This window comes from Linepithema humile, chromosome 1, assembly GCF_040581485.1.
Source record: "Linepithema humile isolate Giens D197 chromosome 1, Lhum_UNIL_v1.0, whole genome shotgun sequence".
Taxonomy (NCBI): Eukaryota; Metazoa; Arthropoda; class Insecta; order Hymenoptera; family Formicidae; genus Linepithema; species Linepithema humile.
In genome coordinates, this window is record NC_090128.1 from 40054535 (window position 1) to 40072111 (window position 17577).

General features: G+C 41.4%; 2 protein-coding genes across 11 annotated transcripts in view; one reads left to right on the forward strand and one right to left on the reverse strand.

Annotated features, from left to right (window-relative positions):
- LOC105677968 (retinoic acid receptor RXR-alpha-B) overlaps positions 1-17577 on the forward strand; it is a 78064-nt gene that overhangs the window by 10572 nt on the left and 49915 nt on the right. The window contains exons 1-2 of one of the 10 annotated variants that reach the window (XM_067346892.1): positions 15830-15844; positions 17358-17575. The exons of 2 other annotated variants lie outside the window; for them this stretch is intronic. The gene's annotated coding sequence lies outside the window, so the exon portion shown is untranslated. 7 more of the 10 variants (XM_067346893.1, XM_067346895.1, XM_012376892.2 and 4 more) reach the window with 7 other exon arrangements.
- LOC137001946 (uncharacterized) lies at positions 6379-11472 on the reverse strand. The gene is made up of 3 exons (XM_067361315.1): positions 9183-11472; positions 8600-8807; positions 6379-7830 (listed from the first exon to the last, which is right to left on the reverse strand). The coding sequence occupies exons 1-3, from the start codon at positions 9547-9549 to the stop codon at positions 6759-6761; spliced, it is 1647 nt and encodes a 548-aa protein (XP_067217416.1). The 5' UTR covers positions 9550-11472; the 3' UTR covers positions 6379-6758.

Here is a 17577-nt window from a genome sequence, read left to right on the forward strand (position 1 = left end):
AATTGATAAGCAACTAGATAAAAAAATTAAACTCTATGACTCTAATCAATCATTTTAATTTTTGTGGATTTTCGACGATTTTATCCTGGCAGATATTTATCTGCCGAACGATAAAGATTTGCACAACCGCTTCGAGTTTTGCAACATATAATTGTGAGCTCGAGTCCGTGAACGGAGACCTGTTAAATAACTTGTTGTTCATTCGTCAGCAGTAATATAACGCGATCTTTCCGTTTACTACAAAGAACTCACTATTCTGAAGAACGATGACGGCAAACAACTCCCGCAATTGATCTTTCTGGTACGTGCGATAACGTCGGCGATACTGCGTGGCGACCGCGTTTGCGAAAAGTCGGTCGCCACGCACGCACGGCGGAAAGAAAGGGTCGCGACTTACACGAAGATGCTGAAAGAAGTTTGGGAGATGCACTTTGCAGCTTTTTACTCTTGGCTCGAGTTTCGTCACCCGCTGTAGGGCATCGATCGCACCATCGTCCGCTACCAGCCTTGGAAAGGGGAAGGAGAGGTCGGCGGGGGCGGCGGTTCGGCGCCGGGGTGTCGTCGGGTAGAGTGGGGCAAGTGCACTCCGGCACACTGCAAGCGGAACCTATGTGCAATTGGCTGGAAAGTGCATCGCTGGAGGGGATGCTGGAAGAGAGGCAAGCTCAAGAGAGAGAGAGAGAGAGAGAGAAAGATGGAGGAGCAAGACGGAGCGAGAGGCGAAAGGGTCACGGGAGGGGAGGGCGAGTGCACATACAAAGTAGACATATGGGTCAATGTCGGGACACTCCTGTGCACTGTTTAGCACGAGTCACCTACTGACCTACTTGCCTCCTCCTTTTGCGTACCCTGACCAGCGTCACGTACCCCCCCCGGCTTTCCGGCCCGCGCGTCACCGCATCGCGTTGCATTCCCGGTGTCAGCCGGGCCTGGTCCCTCCCGCCTTGCCCCCGACCGTGGATAAGCCCGCTCCAGCGTGGAAATGCATTGTCTGCATTCGCGCGAACTTCGTAACTCCGGCACGCGCGTGAAAAACGATGACCCGCGCTGATAACACGCTCGCAGCGCGATAACATGTAACGCTCCCGGCGTCGCGTTACAATATCATTCGTCGGATGTGTCGTGAAAATTATGCCAGCCGTCGCCGTTTATTACGATATTTTGTTATATGTTTTATGAGGATCATAAAACCAATAATAATGTTGTTTGTAACATTAATTTATACACGCTCTCCGTATATGCGTGGGTGTAATAAATTTCCTCGGAGCTGGTTTTTTTTTTTTTTGTATAAATATACCGTCCTTATTATTATTACTCGAATCGTGCATACAACGTTACGTATTCTTGTGCACATATCGTTTTTGTCGAACTTTTGTAGCGATCAAGAAAATATTTCGATTATTTTCGTCGGAACGAATCACATGTTACGAGGCGCAAGGATCGTAAATCGCTTTGTAGTGCACCCACGAAATCTCCGATGTTCAATTTATAGACCGGTCTTCAGCACGGCGGGAGACAGCGCAGCTGCAGACGAGTGCACGCAGGTACATTTCGTCATTCGGGCATTTCCGGGACAAAAAATCTCGACGATGTGAAAATGGATAAAGGAACCTGCGTGTGCAGGTTCTATAATCCCGGTCAGACTGTCGGACTGTCGGCTGTAAGTCGCGACCTATATTTCTCATTTTCCACCCAACAGGTCCTCTTAACTGCGACATTACTGGCCCGGTTTGCCCCTTCTGTCTGCCCCCGCCGTGATTTACATCTCGCCCCCGCTGGCGAAATCTCCGCGTCCAAATATATTAGCGGGTTTTTATTGCGGTCACCCGCAAACGAGTGATATAACAGCAGTAATAGTAGTGGAAAAAACTATTTATTGCGGGTTTAGATGAAAGTTTCGGAGCTAGAAAAAATATACGATTATAAATTTAATGACTTGTACAATATAAAAACAGAAAATGAATATGAACAGTGATTGTGATCTGCCAAAATATAGAAAACAGCAAATATCATATTATTTCTAAAATTTTTGCGTATATTTTTATAAATTTTATTGAAGAAAATGAAACAAAATAAAATGAATCTTTAGTATATAACTTCCTTTTTTTTTTGACAACTCATTTGACTAGTTAATATACATCTCGTTCTAAAAACTCAATGCATTTTAAATTAAAAGTCCTAAGAGCACAAAGACTTCGAAATGACTTGATAATACAAATCGTTCATCTTTATGCAAATTGTTCCGCGAGAGATGATCAAACAGTTCGCTTTTGAAGACGTTTAGTGAATCGGATTGGCGAATAGCGATAGGTATTGAATTCCAAGACGATACTGCAACAAAAATACAACGAAAGAAAATATAAAGAGTGTCTCAGAATTGTATGTTTTTCATTCAATTGAGAAGAATATTCGATCGTTTATGACTCAACATTTTTTTATGATTATTCGATAATTCAATATTTTTCATTAAGATAAAATACATGTTATAAAAACGAATAAAATTTTTTTACTAAGATAAAATATGCTTTACGAGGTATAATCGATACACCTTAAAAGGCATAACACGCCAAGTTTCACGTAAAGCCATTAATGAGCATAAACGATCGATACGCGATGTACGTTTAATCGCGGGTGTGTGTGGCAACTTTGTTGCCGGACACGCCGATTGTCGATTTAATCGGGCGCGCTATGCAAACGCTCGCTTTACTTATCGCCTCGAGGTATCGCACGTTTTACGCTTGCCCGCTAATTGGGGGAGTGTCTGGGAGGGTGAATCGAAGGCAAGACCGATCGCGCTCCACAGGCGGCAACGTAATAATAGCGGCCGTTGCTTAGCAGTAAAACACCGTTGTATATTTAGCGAACGAACTTTACGAGGCTGCTCGACCAAAGGATCGCCGGGTCACCTCCCTCTCGTTTACGCCAGCCGCAGTTTAACGTGACGAGGCTTCATTTACCGATCACGCGCCGGGAATGTCAAGGCCGGCCGGCCGCGCGATGCAATTTCCAACTGAAATGCATCTCATGGCGAGGGGCAAAGCGAGCTTTTCCGCCCCGCGAGAAGCGATGACGGCGGAAAGGGAATTTGCGCGCGTGCCCGAAATCGGGTCAAGTGCGGGTTTCCGCCTTGATAAGCGTGACGCAAGGAGCGGTGCAAGGACTATCCTTCGGATTCACCGAGGACAGGTCGCTCCTGGAAAACACAATTATGAAACAGATTATGAACAATAGATTAAAGCGTTCCTCTACTGTAAATCACTTGGCGCCAAATAAAAATTTAATTAGAATAGAAAAATTAATTGTAAATACTAAAATATTGTTTTTCTAAAAGATCCGAAGATTCTTCTGGATTTCTCTATTTCAATATGCATCGTATATTAAGTTTTATTTAAATTTGAAATAACGTGATAAAAATTTAAATTAATACATACGGCAGATTACATAAATATAATATAAAATCCAAACTCTTACTTTCTTTTAATATAATTTTTCGGTGATATTCTGCTTGCGAAACAGACTAGAATATTTTATATAACATTGGAAAGTTGTTTGTGGCAATGAACTGTGCGATCTTACCAAAAAAACGTTGTCTAGAACATTTTCGTTCATGTTTATGTCCATGTTCTTACATAACGTTACGCTACAACCTTAATTCTCGGACGTGAACACTCCAAACCAGTCGTAGTTGATCTCGCAGTTGATCTGCGTGTATGAATACTTTGAATCAGGATAATAAATGCGTGCACGACACTCTTTTCTTTATTGCAACGTATTAACATCTGCTTTTTTTTTTGTTTTTATTTCAGGTGAGTAGCACGATATCTACCTGGTTATCACGCACCGGTCTTACCTCGTTTCTTCGTGTTATACTCCTTCGTCACGTAAGTAACTACTCCTAAAGTGATTTACATGCTTTCGTGTTTTCTTCATGACTTCGTAATCGTGCCATCTCCAGATACAACGATTAAACGTGGACTTAATGAAAATTTACCGCGCCTCGCGGCCAAGTTTATATATGCGGAAAAAAAATCTGTCTAATCCGCTTCTTTATTCGACTCGTGTAAAGTGCCTTGTCGCCATACTTTTGCCACGTATCTTTGTCCTAATTCTTGCGTTTCGCGCGAGAAGAACCGTAGGTTTAAATTTAGATCAGGTCTGAAGATTTTCGTTACGTTATGTAATTACACGTTTCAAACGATAGATTACTTCCGTCGGAAGAAACGAGGACGCGGAACGTGGAAATTTTTTTCTCAAATCGCGCACACATCGACATTTCCGGGCCTCGAGTACTTTAGTGACCGCGTACATTTAATGTCCATCATTCTTAACTCGGCCAAGGTTTGCTTCATGGTCCGCCTGGGGAAAACCAGGGGAGGGAGGAGATAAGACGAAAAAGAAAACTCGCGTTGTTTGTTATCCAATTGGAAAAATGCACGATAGACTCGCTTTATCGAACGGCGGTTAAAGAATTGATATCTGGGGAATTTATGAGGCATGTTGGCGCGAAATTCCGGTGAGTGCTATTCCGAGCTTATTATTGTCATTGTTGTCCGAAGAATTTTTCCAGGTAAATTGACTTCGCGAGGATATCGACAAAAATATCGTTCTCTTCGCGAACAATAGCTTTGGCATCGCTATTCAGAAAAGAGATCATTTACCAATTGTACATGTGTATTTAGCTGTCGTGAAGCTAAAGGACTTTGATAAAGAAATAGAAATAGCTTTTATTTCGGCGTTATCATTTCTATTTCGATCAAACGTGACGTAATATTATAATATAGTGACAACAAATAAACCTACACGAATATTTGCCCATAGATAACGTGACTATATTTAACCTAGAAAAATGTGAAACACGTCGCCTCGTGCGCTAATGAATAACATTCTCCGTACTCGGTATGCAGCCGGCGTGTGTTTCGTGATTAAGGGGGTTATCGCAATTTTGCAACAATTTAAGAATATTTTGAAAAAATTACCATGTGTAAATAACATTATTATGTACAACATGTCAAAATTTCAGAGGACTCAGCTTCACCGAAATCGAGATATAAATTCTCAAAGTTGTGAGTTTTAATATTGAATCTTATGGAGGGATCATTGTGAAAGGCATATTTTAAACAATAGCGTCGAAACAAAATTTAGGAAAATTTTTAAAAACTAATATGTTATTAAGGATTGTAGTCACTATACTATAGTTGAATTTCAGGAAGCTTAGCTTCACGGTTTCCAAAATATTGCGTTTCAAAGTTCAAAACACAGAAAATTAGACGTTACATGCTACCAAGACGTGGCAACGTTGCAACTGCTGGCCGACGACACGTGAGATTTCCGCGGCAGAAAACATGTAGGAATTTTAAATAATCACGCATGAAGACATTTATTTATTTAATATAGGCATAAGTGTAGAGTAGATCAGAAAAAAAATAAAAAAATATATTATAAAATAATATAAAAATCTTAAAAATGATTAAAATATTTTAAAATACATACATATACAGATATATATATATATATATATATATATATATACATATTTTTTTTTTTTTATTTTAATCATTTTTTTAAGATCTTTATATTATTTTATATTTTATATATATATATATATATATATATATATATATATATATATATAATATATACGTACGTAAACAATTTAATTAAAAATAAATCATCTTAATACATAAATCTTTCTTTGAAACATTTTATTATAAATAACATATTTTATTATAAATATTTTAACTTATTTTATAAATTTTGCAAAAATAAAATAATTTTATTTAAAGCTTTTTTATTTTTTGTAACTATTGGCTTATTAGTAACATCACATTTTTTTGATAATAATTTTATAATTTCTTGTTCTCCACCTCCATTTTTAAAAGTTTCGTTTAAATTTTTTAATGTGATATTTGCAATAGCAATCTTTCGCAATATATCTCTTGACACTATTTTTTTTAAATCGCCACATTCTGCGATTGCGCTATTAATTTTTTTATTATTTAAAGTATGCAATATTGCGTCTTTAAAAGTCGTTTTTATAGTAAATAATTTTTCTTTTTTACCTATAAAATTTACTATTTCCTGTAAAACAGTCACATCAAATAATGCTTCATGAAATTGAGCGTTTCTCTCTGTACCCAAAAGATCATGTGCTAAAGTTGATAATCTAAATGAACCTGGGCCTTTTCGATCTGGCAGTTCTTTTTTAAAAAACTGCAGAGTGTCAGAAAAACCAATAACTCCAGAAAATTTATCATTTAATTTGTTACTGGTAATCGCTTGGATAATTCGTGGGACGTCAAAGCGAGCATTATGCGCGACAAGTAAACATGATGTAGATACTACGTTTAAAAACTGCGAGAATGATAATAACGCATCGAATAAAGTTAATGCATCGACTTTTTTATTCTGAAAATATAATTCATCTGCAACATAATATAAACCATTAATTTTTGAAGCATTACACGAAATTGATTGAGTAGGAAGAATATAAACACTAAATTTATAGTTTTCTGAAACCGCAGCAATTTGCAGAATCTCGCTAGTCATTTCTAGGCCTGAAGTTTCAATATCAAAATAAATTATTTTATAATCATTCTGTGAAGTTATTTGACATTTGACATTATGATCAAAGTTTTGTTCTTTATTTATTGAATTTATTCCGCAATTGCTCTCATAGGTAATACCCTCTAATCTTTCTTTTTTTTTTGCGCAAATTTTGTCTCATAGCAGTTAGCTGAAGCCTTTTTAATTTTTCTTTCCTAGTATTTTTTTTTTATTGATTTGTTTTTTCTTAATTTATCAGCGTTATTACAATACGTAGTTGTATATTTTCCAGAAGTTAAACCAAGTTTTTTTTTAACAATTAATAATCCCCTATCACCTTCATTTTTTGATAGAACAGCGCTAGCGACTCTAAAATCAGCTGACTCGGTTCTGCTGTAGCATTTCGCTTTCGGAGCTCTACTGGCTATAACGCTATTCAAGCTCTCATTTGCTTGACTCGATGCTGCAATACTGAATTTTGAAGCATTATTAGAGTATTTAATAAAAATTTGTCGAAGGCTATCATACAACAATTCATCTTTTAATATTATTGCTTGTGATATGCTTTTATCATCACCTCGTGTGCACCAATTACCACAATTTTCGTGTCGGTTGTAAACGTGATCGGGGATGCTCTTTATTGCACTGGCGAGATCAAAGGTTTTCCCTTTGTTTTGAGAAATCGCATAACAAAAACATTTTTTTAAATGGCTTATTACACCTATTTTTTTCAATTTTTTAAATCTATTCGCTAAATCATATAATTCGCTACTAAAATGTTTAACAAGGTGATTTTTATCAGCTAACTTATAAATAACATTGTCATGTCCCTTTCTTACTGCAGAAATTGTGCTGCTGTCTTCATCACCGATTAAAACTCCAACATTCAACATGGCGTCTTGGAGAATTTTGCTCTTGTTCACTAATTGCGCTCCTGCATCAGCTTCCATTGCCTTCGCACTACCTTTAAAATTTTCTCGGCAGTCATGGTCATCCTTCGAATGTCCTCTATCACATTTTGCGCACTTACGATTTCGAGTAGTATAGTCCAAGACTTTATTACTCATAAATCCAATAATCGCTGCATATCCATTCAAACTATCATAACTGCGACCATTCCCACGCTTACTCCAACCCATATCATAAGAAACAATTATATTTATGACTGTTCCACAAGCTGCGTTAAATGCATTAATCGATTGTTCATTTGACAATACATTATTGAAGAGATCGGAAGTTTCAAGGATTTGAAGTTGAGGATAAAGGTTATTAACAATATCATAAGGCCTATTAGAGAGAAAGAGAAAAAAAAATTTCAAAATTTATCTTATTATAAATTATTTATGTTTAGTAAGATAAAATTATATTTTTTAAAAATAATAGCTTTCTAATACTTATAAATATATAAAAATTTTTAAGTATTATTACATTTTTATTTATACTAAATAAAGTCTCAGTTACAAATAATAATAATAATAATAATAATAATAATAATAATAATAATAATAGTAATAATAATAATTATAATAATAATAATAGTGTTTATAATTCTTTGATTGGAATCTTAATTTGTAAATATGTACAATTAATTATGAATATACAATTGAAAATTATGATATTCGAAGAAAAAATGATGTTAAAAAATTATGTATAATTTTTTAATTATTAATAATTTAAAAAAAAGCAATCTAAAAATATATAAAAAAATATTAAAAATATAATAAAACTTTTGTATCTTGAGTAAAATTACATTAATGTAAGGTATCACCACTTCTTTCTTATTCATTCTTAATTTTTTAAATTTACATATATGACTTACAATAAATTTTCATTATTAATACACAATAAGAATATTAATTATTTTAAAAGTTAATTAAACTGCATTTGTTATTTATTATCTTTATTACAAAAGATAAAAAATTGATGTTACCTTACTAAAAGTAAATTATCTGACTTTGCAACGTTAATCAGTCCATAACATATCATGTGCAACTGTAACTCTATTTGAATAAATAAAAAAGTAAGCTGTTGAAGATAAAATCAAATATAATCTTACAAATTTTTGCAAAGCTTTTTTAAATTTTGTATTACTAGCTGCCTTTCTTCTGTCACCGCTTTCTTGCAGCTTTCAATTGCAGCTTTCTCAATTGCTGGTCCCACCTCTCGTTCATACCGCTTGTACAAATCCATTGTAATTACTGGCATGTCCAAACAGGCAAAAATTTTGTTCAAACTAGTACAACCAATACCAGAATATACAGAACCTATAATCAATTAAAGTAAACATTATTGTAGAAAATTGATAAATTTTGCTTTAGCATATTTAGTAACCTGTTTAAAATAATAATAAATATATTTCATGTACTAGAGGTTTCAATATTATCCATCAGAAAGTAGATTTCACATTTTTAGTCATGAAATTACTTTCTACACATTATATATTTTCATGTCTTAATCGTAAAGTATTTTATTCATTTTATAAAAAATTATTTCTTATAAAAATCAAATCAGATACGACTATTGCTGTAACTTTAATGTATAATTTATTGATTCTTTAAATTTTTTTTTTAATTTAAGTTATTTTAAAAATAAGTAATAATTGAATTACTTTATTTTATAAAAAAAGAAAAGAAACTTACCAAGAACTGCTGTAAGATTAACGTCTGAAAAAGTGTGACCATTGGATTGAATTTTTTTTCCTGTAAAAACTGCATTTTTTGTTTCACATTTTGAGCAATCTATTTTTAATATGGAGTGAAGCCCTTCTCGTGTTTCATCAGTTATTTTCTCCAAACTTAGAACTTCTTGGCATTTGCAACATTTTAAATTTTTTCCTAATTCTTGGAGGTTAACTATGCGATTTCCCTCACAAACATAACTTTTACTTTCACTCTCCTCTTTTTTCTTTCTTCTTGCTGCTAACATAGCAGCTGCAGCTTTTTTTCTTTTTTCGATTACTTTCAACTTGGCTAATCTGCCATTCTTCATCCGAACTCTTCCTGTCATTTTGACATTGAATAACTAAAAGTGCGTTGTTGCCGGATCACTATTTTCTTACGCAATTGATAGTGTGTGTATACACAGACGAAACACTAGCGCTCTTGCACAGACAGTCAGTTACAAAAACTAAGCTTCGAAAGAAGAGTGAGAAGTACGCAATGGGAACCAGGCGCGCGCAGCTCGCGGCACTGTATTTTTGAGACGTATTGTAGCACGATAACCCCCTTAAATGCACGCTACGAGCGCGATGGAATCAATTTTTGATGCCGCGTCAAATATATCGTGATACAAGTTGTATACAACTTCCGTTTTATTTTCATTTTATTTATAACAAAGTGCATTTGAAAAAAATGTCAATAACCGCTCGAAAATCACGCGAAAGTGTTACACGCGCGGATATTCGCGACACCGTCCGCTCGGAACATATTGACTGCACTGATTTTCGCGATCGAATTTAACCGCATCACAACAATCGTAAATCAGTAAGAAAGTCCGTATATTATTCGCGTTTAAAAATAAGGCGGTCCACGTGCGATATTAGCCATCGTATCTCGGTCGCGGTGGAGGCGTCCCGGCGAAGTAAACGCGTTCCGGATCGGTCGCGGCGGAGAGCGATTCGGGTGAACGTACTATTTATACATCGCCTATAAACACGACACCGCGCGCGCGCGCGCGCGCCTGTTTCTCGGCCGAGGAATTTCAGGATCCACGACAGAATCCGTCGTCGCAATGCAGTGGTCACGTACGTCGTCCTTGACTGCTCTTCCTCGCTCGTTCCCTCCACTTCTCGCTTGCGTCTACCGTCATATCTCTCATCTCGCTCGTTCGCTCTTTCTCTTTCTCTCTGTCTCTCTCTCTCTCTCTCTCTCTCTCTCTCTCTCTCTCTCTCGCGCTCTCTCCCTTCTTTTCGTGCCCCGCCGCTCTTTTCCACACCTACACCCGATTGATCATCTATCTCGTCGCTTCTTGTGGACAAGCATTATTTATAGCGTGGCAACTACATGCGTCGTGCGTGGTCGCGTTAACGCGATCAGTGTTGTATGCGCGTACATGGATTCTCGAGGCCGCCGCCGGCACGTTCGTACTAGAGGCGACTGTTTCCGACGCCTGAAATCGCGCGTCTGATAAACGCGCGGCGGCACGGCCGTTGCGCGATGCCTGCACGATCGTACACGTCTTCCTCGGAGATTAATCGAGCCGATTCTCCCTCTCTCTTTCCGTCTCTCTCTCTCTCTCTCTCTCTCTCTTTCTCTTCATCTCGATCCTCAGTTGGCTTGTTTAGCGCGCGAATTCCGCCTCGAGTCCGTTTATTTCGCCTCTCGCTTTAACGGAATTAATGATTCGTGATAATCACATAGTGATAATGTGATAATCATATGTTGCTCATTTTTATAATTACGAACGCTTGTCTCTCGCGCCCCGACGCCTTTCGGCATTCAGGACTTTTGCGTGGTCCATCGTCCGCACCCATTGAATATCCCTCATGGTGTTGTTCTCGGTCTGCCAGAATTCTTTTCTCGTTTCCTTTCTTTTTCTTACCCGAAGTCGTTCATTAGGATTCAAGGAACGATTAGCCCCCCGAAAAAATCGCGAGCTTTCACGGCCGAACAATGACGTGGCTGATTGGCGAACCGCTTTAGAATTAGAGGCCGAATTTTGCATTGTACCGGGCGAGAGACCAGACGAAACAGCTGCTGCTTCGTCCGTGCTTCTCTCTCACTCTCGTTTTCCTTGCTCGGGTTTGCCACTCTCTTTCTCGCTCGCTCCAAGAGCCTTTGTCGTCGTTATCGTCGCCGTCATCGTCATCATCGTCATCATCGTCATCATCGTCATCGTTTTCGCCGTTCTCGAGTAACGCTTTCGCGTTCAATTTCACGATTCGCAACCGCGCCGCTTTTGCATTGGATCGAGCATACGGCGAACGGCACGCGGATATACATAAATGCAGGAAGTTTAAATCTGCGGAATAAAAAGTGGAGCGATCTTTGCCCGTGATCTCCGCGGCGACTTGAGCCGATCCTCGCGAGGAATGTTGCGCTATCAGCAACATCTGCCGCGGTTCATTACGCGATATTGCGACTTTCCGCGAAATACGCGGAATCCTTTCCGCGAGCATTACGAACCTTAGCCACAAATCGCCTCTGAATTATTATATTTTCCTTTGATTCTTCGCCGTGAACCGTTAATTTAAAAAAATTAATTTAATTGAGATGAAAATATATACGAGCGAGAAAAACTTTGCCGCGGGATAGCGCACCATCCCGTCCTCGGCGGCGCAAGGGTTGCGATTGTGCGCTTTTTTTCACGGCGAGTTTTCAGAGGCGAAAACTTGAACGGTGCATCAGAGTGCGAAAACTCGTTTATGCATTTTGCAGCGAGACGCGCGGAACGTATATCATGCTGAAGGTAGAATATCGTCGAGTGTGGCAGAACGAAACGGTCCGCGATGATCCAGACTGACCTGATATTTAATACCGGCGCGTGATTCATTGTGCGATCGGTCGACCGAGAGGAGCGCCTGTCATTTGAATATCGATCTGAACGCCGGACTGCACAGGGAGAGTGCATGCGAGATGCATACAGAGCGTCGGACTGTTGGTACGGAATTCCCGGATTTCGCTTTTGTTAGCGTCGCTTGCGTTTCGGGCGTTCTCTCGCTCTCTAGGGGCCGCATAGAATCGACGACGACCAACGACGACACGTCGGCGAAAACCAGTTCCGGCGAAGAATGTAAACGGAATATCGGCGCGTCCAGTTAACCTTTTCTCGTCCTACTGCTGCGTTCGCAAAAAAACTGGCAGCGGCCGGTAGTGCGTGTATGCAGTTCACGATCCACGCATCAATCTATCCGCACGATGCTCCCGAAAATCACGCGTTGAATCGAAATAATATATGTGCAAGTTGGAAGAAATTGCTGCATCAAGATGGAAATGTTTCACAAATGCAATATATCGAAATTTTATAACTGTCTTATTTAGCTCTGAAATTATGGCCATTCCGACATTTCAATAAAGATAAGATTGATTCGAAATCGTTTCAAAGGTCCGTCGTTAGTGATTAAACTCGAAGGTTCTAGAATATTCTGGAGACGCAAAATTCAACGCAAAAACAAAGTAACCAACTATATCGGAAAACAATGCCTATATTAAGTGACAGCGATAAACTGAAGATCAGTTTGACCTTGGCTACTCTTTTAGCGTCAACATTTCTCCTCGCGATAACGAGCGTAACGAGCCGCGTGTCGCAGATAAGGGACTCCGTCCGATCGGTCGTGGCCTCGGCGCGGAGATTGGCGACCCAGAATTTCATAAAAACAAGGTCGACGCACGCGGAACAACAACTGTGCGCCGTTTCGCGTATATGTACGTACAGCGCGTTAAATATAATCGCGAGACGCGACGGTTGCCTTTATAAAGTCATACAACGGCGGCGGCGGCGGCGGCGGCGGAGCCTTCGATGTTCCTCGCGAACACGTAATAAACTTTAAAGCTGGAAAGACGGCTCGCATGCACCGGAGAGTGCACAGGCCCACAAGCGGCGAGTAGGTGGCTAACCTTGACAACCACTCGCAGCGGCCGAGCCGTACGTACACGCCACGTGGCACACACCGGCGTCGGTGGCAGTGGTATTGGCGGCGGCTGAATGCCGGGGTGTGTGTGTGTTTCCTCGCGTGATGGGCCGTAGTAGATGTGTCGTGATGTGGTTGGTCGGCCGGTTCGCCGGCATATGGGCCAAAGGCACACTGGCCTGCCGTCGTCGGTGCAAAAACCGGCGAACTTCCTCAACCCTCCGCGGCCCGACATGCTTTCGGAGTATCATAACATACACTTGTTTTGCATTAATTCGATCATCGCAGACGCTCTGCGAAACGCATCTCGGTGAACTAACAAATATTATTGTTCGATTATTGAAGAGATTATTGAGAAACTGTTCGCTTGCGCCAGAATCTCTTCGGCAATAATTAGTGCAAATAGAAATTGAAATTTCTCCTTCCTCGGAAATATGTATTTAGATCATTTTGTTGGTACTTTTTATATTCCAAAATGTATATCCAAAAATTCGAAAAATTTTTCACTCAATCTTCCTGCGGTTACAAGAATCTCTGCAAACTCGTTTCGCGAAATCCTGCAACTTGCCGGCTATCGCAATTTGCTGCGTATCGCAGCAGTTTGCCGAACTATTTTTTATGCAAATACGTAGATATCTCGTCGGCCGGCGTGCACAACCTGTGAATACAGGTTTCTGTCGAGCGCGTTGCAGCAAAGCTTCCTTAAAATCGAGCTCTCTCTCTCTCTCTCTCTCTCTCTCTCTCTCTCTCTCTCTCTCTCTCTCTCTCTCTCTCTCTCTCTCTCTCTCTCTCTCTCTCTCTCTCTCTCTCTCTCTCTCTCTCTCTCTCTCTCTCTCTCTCTCTCTCTCTCTCTCTCTCTCTCTCTCTCTCTCTCTCTCTCTCTCTCTCTCTCTCTCGAGCATGTTGCGAGGACAACGGGCGTGCCTAGGATGTTGCCATGGCGAATCTATCGATGGTATCGAAACAGGTGCGGCGCAGGTTGCTCAACGCGAACGGGGTCCATCTGTAGGCTCTTCTTTTGCGAAAATATTTTCGCACGCAATAGACGGAGATAATTCGAGCGATTTTTTTAAATCGTTGTTTGTCGAGCTTTCGTAAACGATCAGATACATCGGAATTGTAAAGAAAACGGTTTGCATAAACACGGTTAAAGATACGACGTTCAAAGTAAGGAGTACGCACACGTTGCTCGATTATTGTTTGAAAAACCACATGCTTTGTAAAAATGTTATCATTAAGTTTAAAATATTTTAAAAAAACATGAGTGATCTGGTAAAGATAGAATTTATATGTAAAGGATATTTTTTTACTATTTTTCCTCTTCCGTGGACAAAAATACAAACACGTTCGTTCGAAAGCGAGTGCACGATGTTTTTTTTTTATAAAAATTATTTATGCTTAGTCTGGTTGCTAATATGAATGGCTGTATTTCTGGAACAGGCGTACTAAAGAGGAAATAGTTATTTATAAATTTTTTTCTTAGTTTGAGTGGGAGCATGTAAGATGGAAATATGGGAAGGAAATGTTACATATTCGGTTCTATTTTTGCGGCAAAGCTGAGAAGAAATGGCGCAATTATGTATACATTTTTAAATAATATGTGTTCTGTGAATTGTACCGAGCCCACATAAAATGCGCAATACCGACGTTTCGTTCAAGCGAGCCCGCATTCTACTTCCGAATAATCCGCCAATGGAATGGCATTTCGCAATTGGCCGGCGCGATGATGATCTTGAAACTTTTTGTCCGCAGCCGTAATTTTTCGCATCACGTCCGCCTCGCGCTGTGTGCAAATAGTACCCGTATATACATTTATCGCAATAACGAGTTATTGCATATCTAAATATACTACACGCAAAAGCGGCGGACATAAGATTCGAACATGCAACAATTAGATCAAATTAAAGTTTTGCAACTTTCCAAAGACTCGGTGATTGAGACACGCGAGTTCATCGTATGCGATGAGCGGCTCGAGTTTCCCGATATCGACCGCTTTTATTACGCGAATTCTCCTCGGCTATTTTCGCCCAAAGTACTTTCGCAACGACGTTTAAAATTATCCGCAGCGCGGTATCTGTACGAATGCTTACATCCCCGACAATACAAACCGATCGACATGATCGTCCAACTTGCCGCCGGGGCGTGATATACTCTAATCGCGCATTCGCGTTCACCAGGCCGTCTACCGCGGTCGCGGCGAAAAACAGCTCTCTCTCTCTCTCTGTCTCTCTTTTTCTCTCCGATCGAACGTCCTCTCACACGCACGCGTGCCTATAGGCACACACATACGTACTCTATACACGTTCGCCCGCCCTCCCCCGCCCCCTTATCGGATTCCCTATTACCCGCACGCCTCGCTCCGGCGGCGCAAATTTCGGTCACACCTGGTAGAATCCCCATGCAGGAGAGAAGGGCTCGTCGCGCGTTCGCGCACGCTCGACATTGCACAGCGCGCCGTGCAAGGCTCCCGCCCGTTCTCCTCTTCGCCTTCCTCGCCGTCGCCTTTTCTCCCCACCATCCCGGATTCCCACCACCGCGAGGGCTGCCGTCGTGGCCGGTCGAGTGGGGGCGTGGAAGCAGCCGTGGAGGGATAGCGCGGTCGACTCTCCCGTTTCGGCCGTGCACTAGAACTTGACTCCTAAGCTCCACAGTGGCGGCGCAAGCTCTATCGGTGGTTTCTTACTACTCGCTTCGTTCGTCCCTCTTTTTCACTCTCTCTCTCTGCATCGCTCGGTAATCTTTTTCTTTCTCGTTCTCTCTCTCTGTTTCTCTCTCTCTCTCTCTCTCTCTCTCTCTCTCTCTCTCTCTCTCTCTCTCTCTCTCTCTCTCTCTCTCTCTCTCTCTCTCTCTTTCTCTCTCTGTCTATCTGTCTGTCTGTCTGTCTTTCATTCCTTCGACCAACTTTGTCTCGCTTCATCCACCGACGTGGCACATGAGGCTCACTTGGTGAAACCTCGAGCAGCCGGGTTGTATTTCCATCATCGTCGACGCAGCCGTCGTCGTCGCGGTGCACTTTTCATCGATTCGCGACGTTGCGGCGAGTTATGCTGAATGACCCCGCTCATGAATTCACCGTGGATTCTCGCGGAGGGATTCTTGCGTCGAATAGCTGGATTTTCCGCGATCGTGACTTCCGCTTTCATTTCGTCGCGATCGTCAGCTGCGATCTTTGTGTAGAATCGCTCTCAATAAGTCATTAAGACCGTCTGTCATTCGGGATAACAATTTGCGGTTTTTTTTTTTTTTTTTCGCCTAATGAGTCGCACGCATACGCGGCGATGAAAGGAACTCTCCCGACTAGTTTCGTTTTCAATGTCGATGCCTTCAAAATTCTTCCTCGCGTGACACATATGGCACCGCAAAATTTGCACGTGTCTTGAAATTTTACTTTTCAAAAATTTTCCATTCCGTCGAAATCGTGCGTAAATCGAAGCGATCACCTCTGCTCCGACCTGCAATCAGAATTTCGTTGCAATCGCGATCGCGTCCACCGCCGCTCGTAATCGGCTTCCGCGATAATCAAGCCGCGGTGGCTCTCGCATTATAATTATCGATAAAAATCCCGCAGCTGCCGCGGCTGCTGGCCGCAAGGAGACGATCGGCATCAGCTCCTCGTCATCTTCTCTCCCGTCCTCTCTCTCTCGTCGGACGCAACAAAAGTGCAAGTGGAAGAGCGGAGCGTTAGCCGCCGGGCGAGACTTCGTTGCACTCCTTCCCTCCTGACCCCCCTTTTCGTACCGTCCCCTCTCTATCCTCTTCCACCGCCCGACTCTCGCTCGCGAACTCCTCCTCGCAATCGTCTCACCCCTCCCGTGCACGTCCTCACTACTCCCTCCGCTGTCCTGGCTGACCGCCCTCCGCCCCCGGTTGCCCCTCTCGCCCCGAGAGACTGCACGCTCACATGCAACGAGAGCCAGACCGGCCGGCTGGCACTCAGTCGCTTTTAGCGCCGTGCATCTCCGAGTCAGTCAGTCAGTCAGTCATTGAGTCAGTCAGTCGGTGAATCGGGTCGCTCGAGTACGCGCGTGAGGTATCGGCTGCGCTCTCTTTTGCACATCGTGTGTAACCATACTTTACTCTCACCTTTTTTTCTTCTTTTCTCATTCTTCGTCTCCTCTTTCTCTCGCCTCTTATCTTTTTCCTTGTTTACTCGCGTTCTTTCCCCCTTCCTTTTTCTCTCTCTCTTTCTCTCTCTCTCTCTCTCTCTCTCTCTCTCTCTCTCCATCCTTTCGTCTTTTCACTCAAGTTTGCTCCCTGGTGACCGGGTCGCGCGTCTGATGCGTCACGGATTCCCTCGCCTTTCTCTCTCTTTCTCTTCCCGAGTGCATCATCCGGTGCGCGACGCTTACTTTCCACGTACGTGCGGCGACGGCGGGACGGATGCGAGAGAGCGCACAGGAATGGAATGCGACTGTCGGCGAGACGACGTGGTTTGCGTGAGAGAATCGCATCGGAGGGTTTCAGGT

Coding starts and splice junctions, on each gene's coding strand:
- LOC137001946 (XM_067361315.1), bottom strand. CDS start 9,549: ATGACAGGAAGAGTTCGGATGAAGAATGGCAGATTAGCCAAGTTGAAA. Junction 8,808..9,182: donor TAATCTTACAGCAGTTCTTG/GTAAGTTTCTTT, acceptor AATTGATTATAG/GTTCTGTATATTCTGGTATT. Junction 7,831..8,599: donor AAAAAGCTTTGCAAAAATTT/GTAAGATTATAT, acceptor TCTCTCTAATAG/GCCTTATGATATTGTTAATA.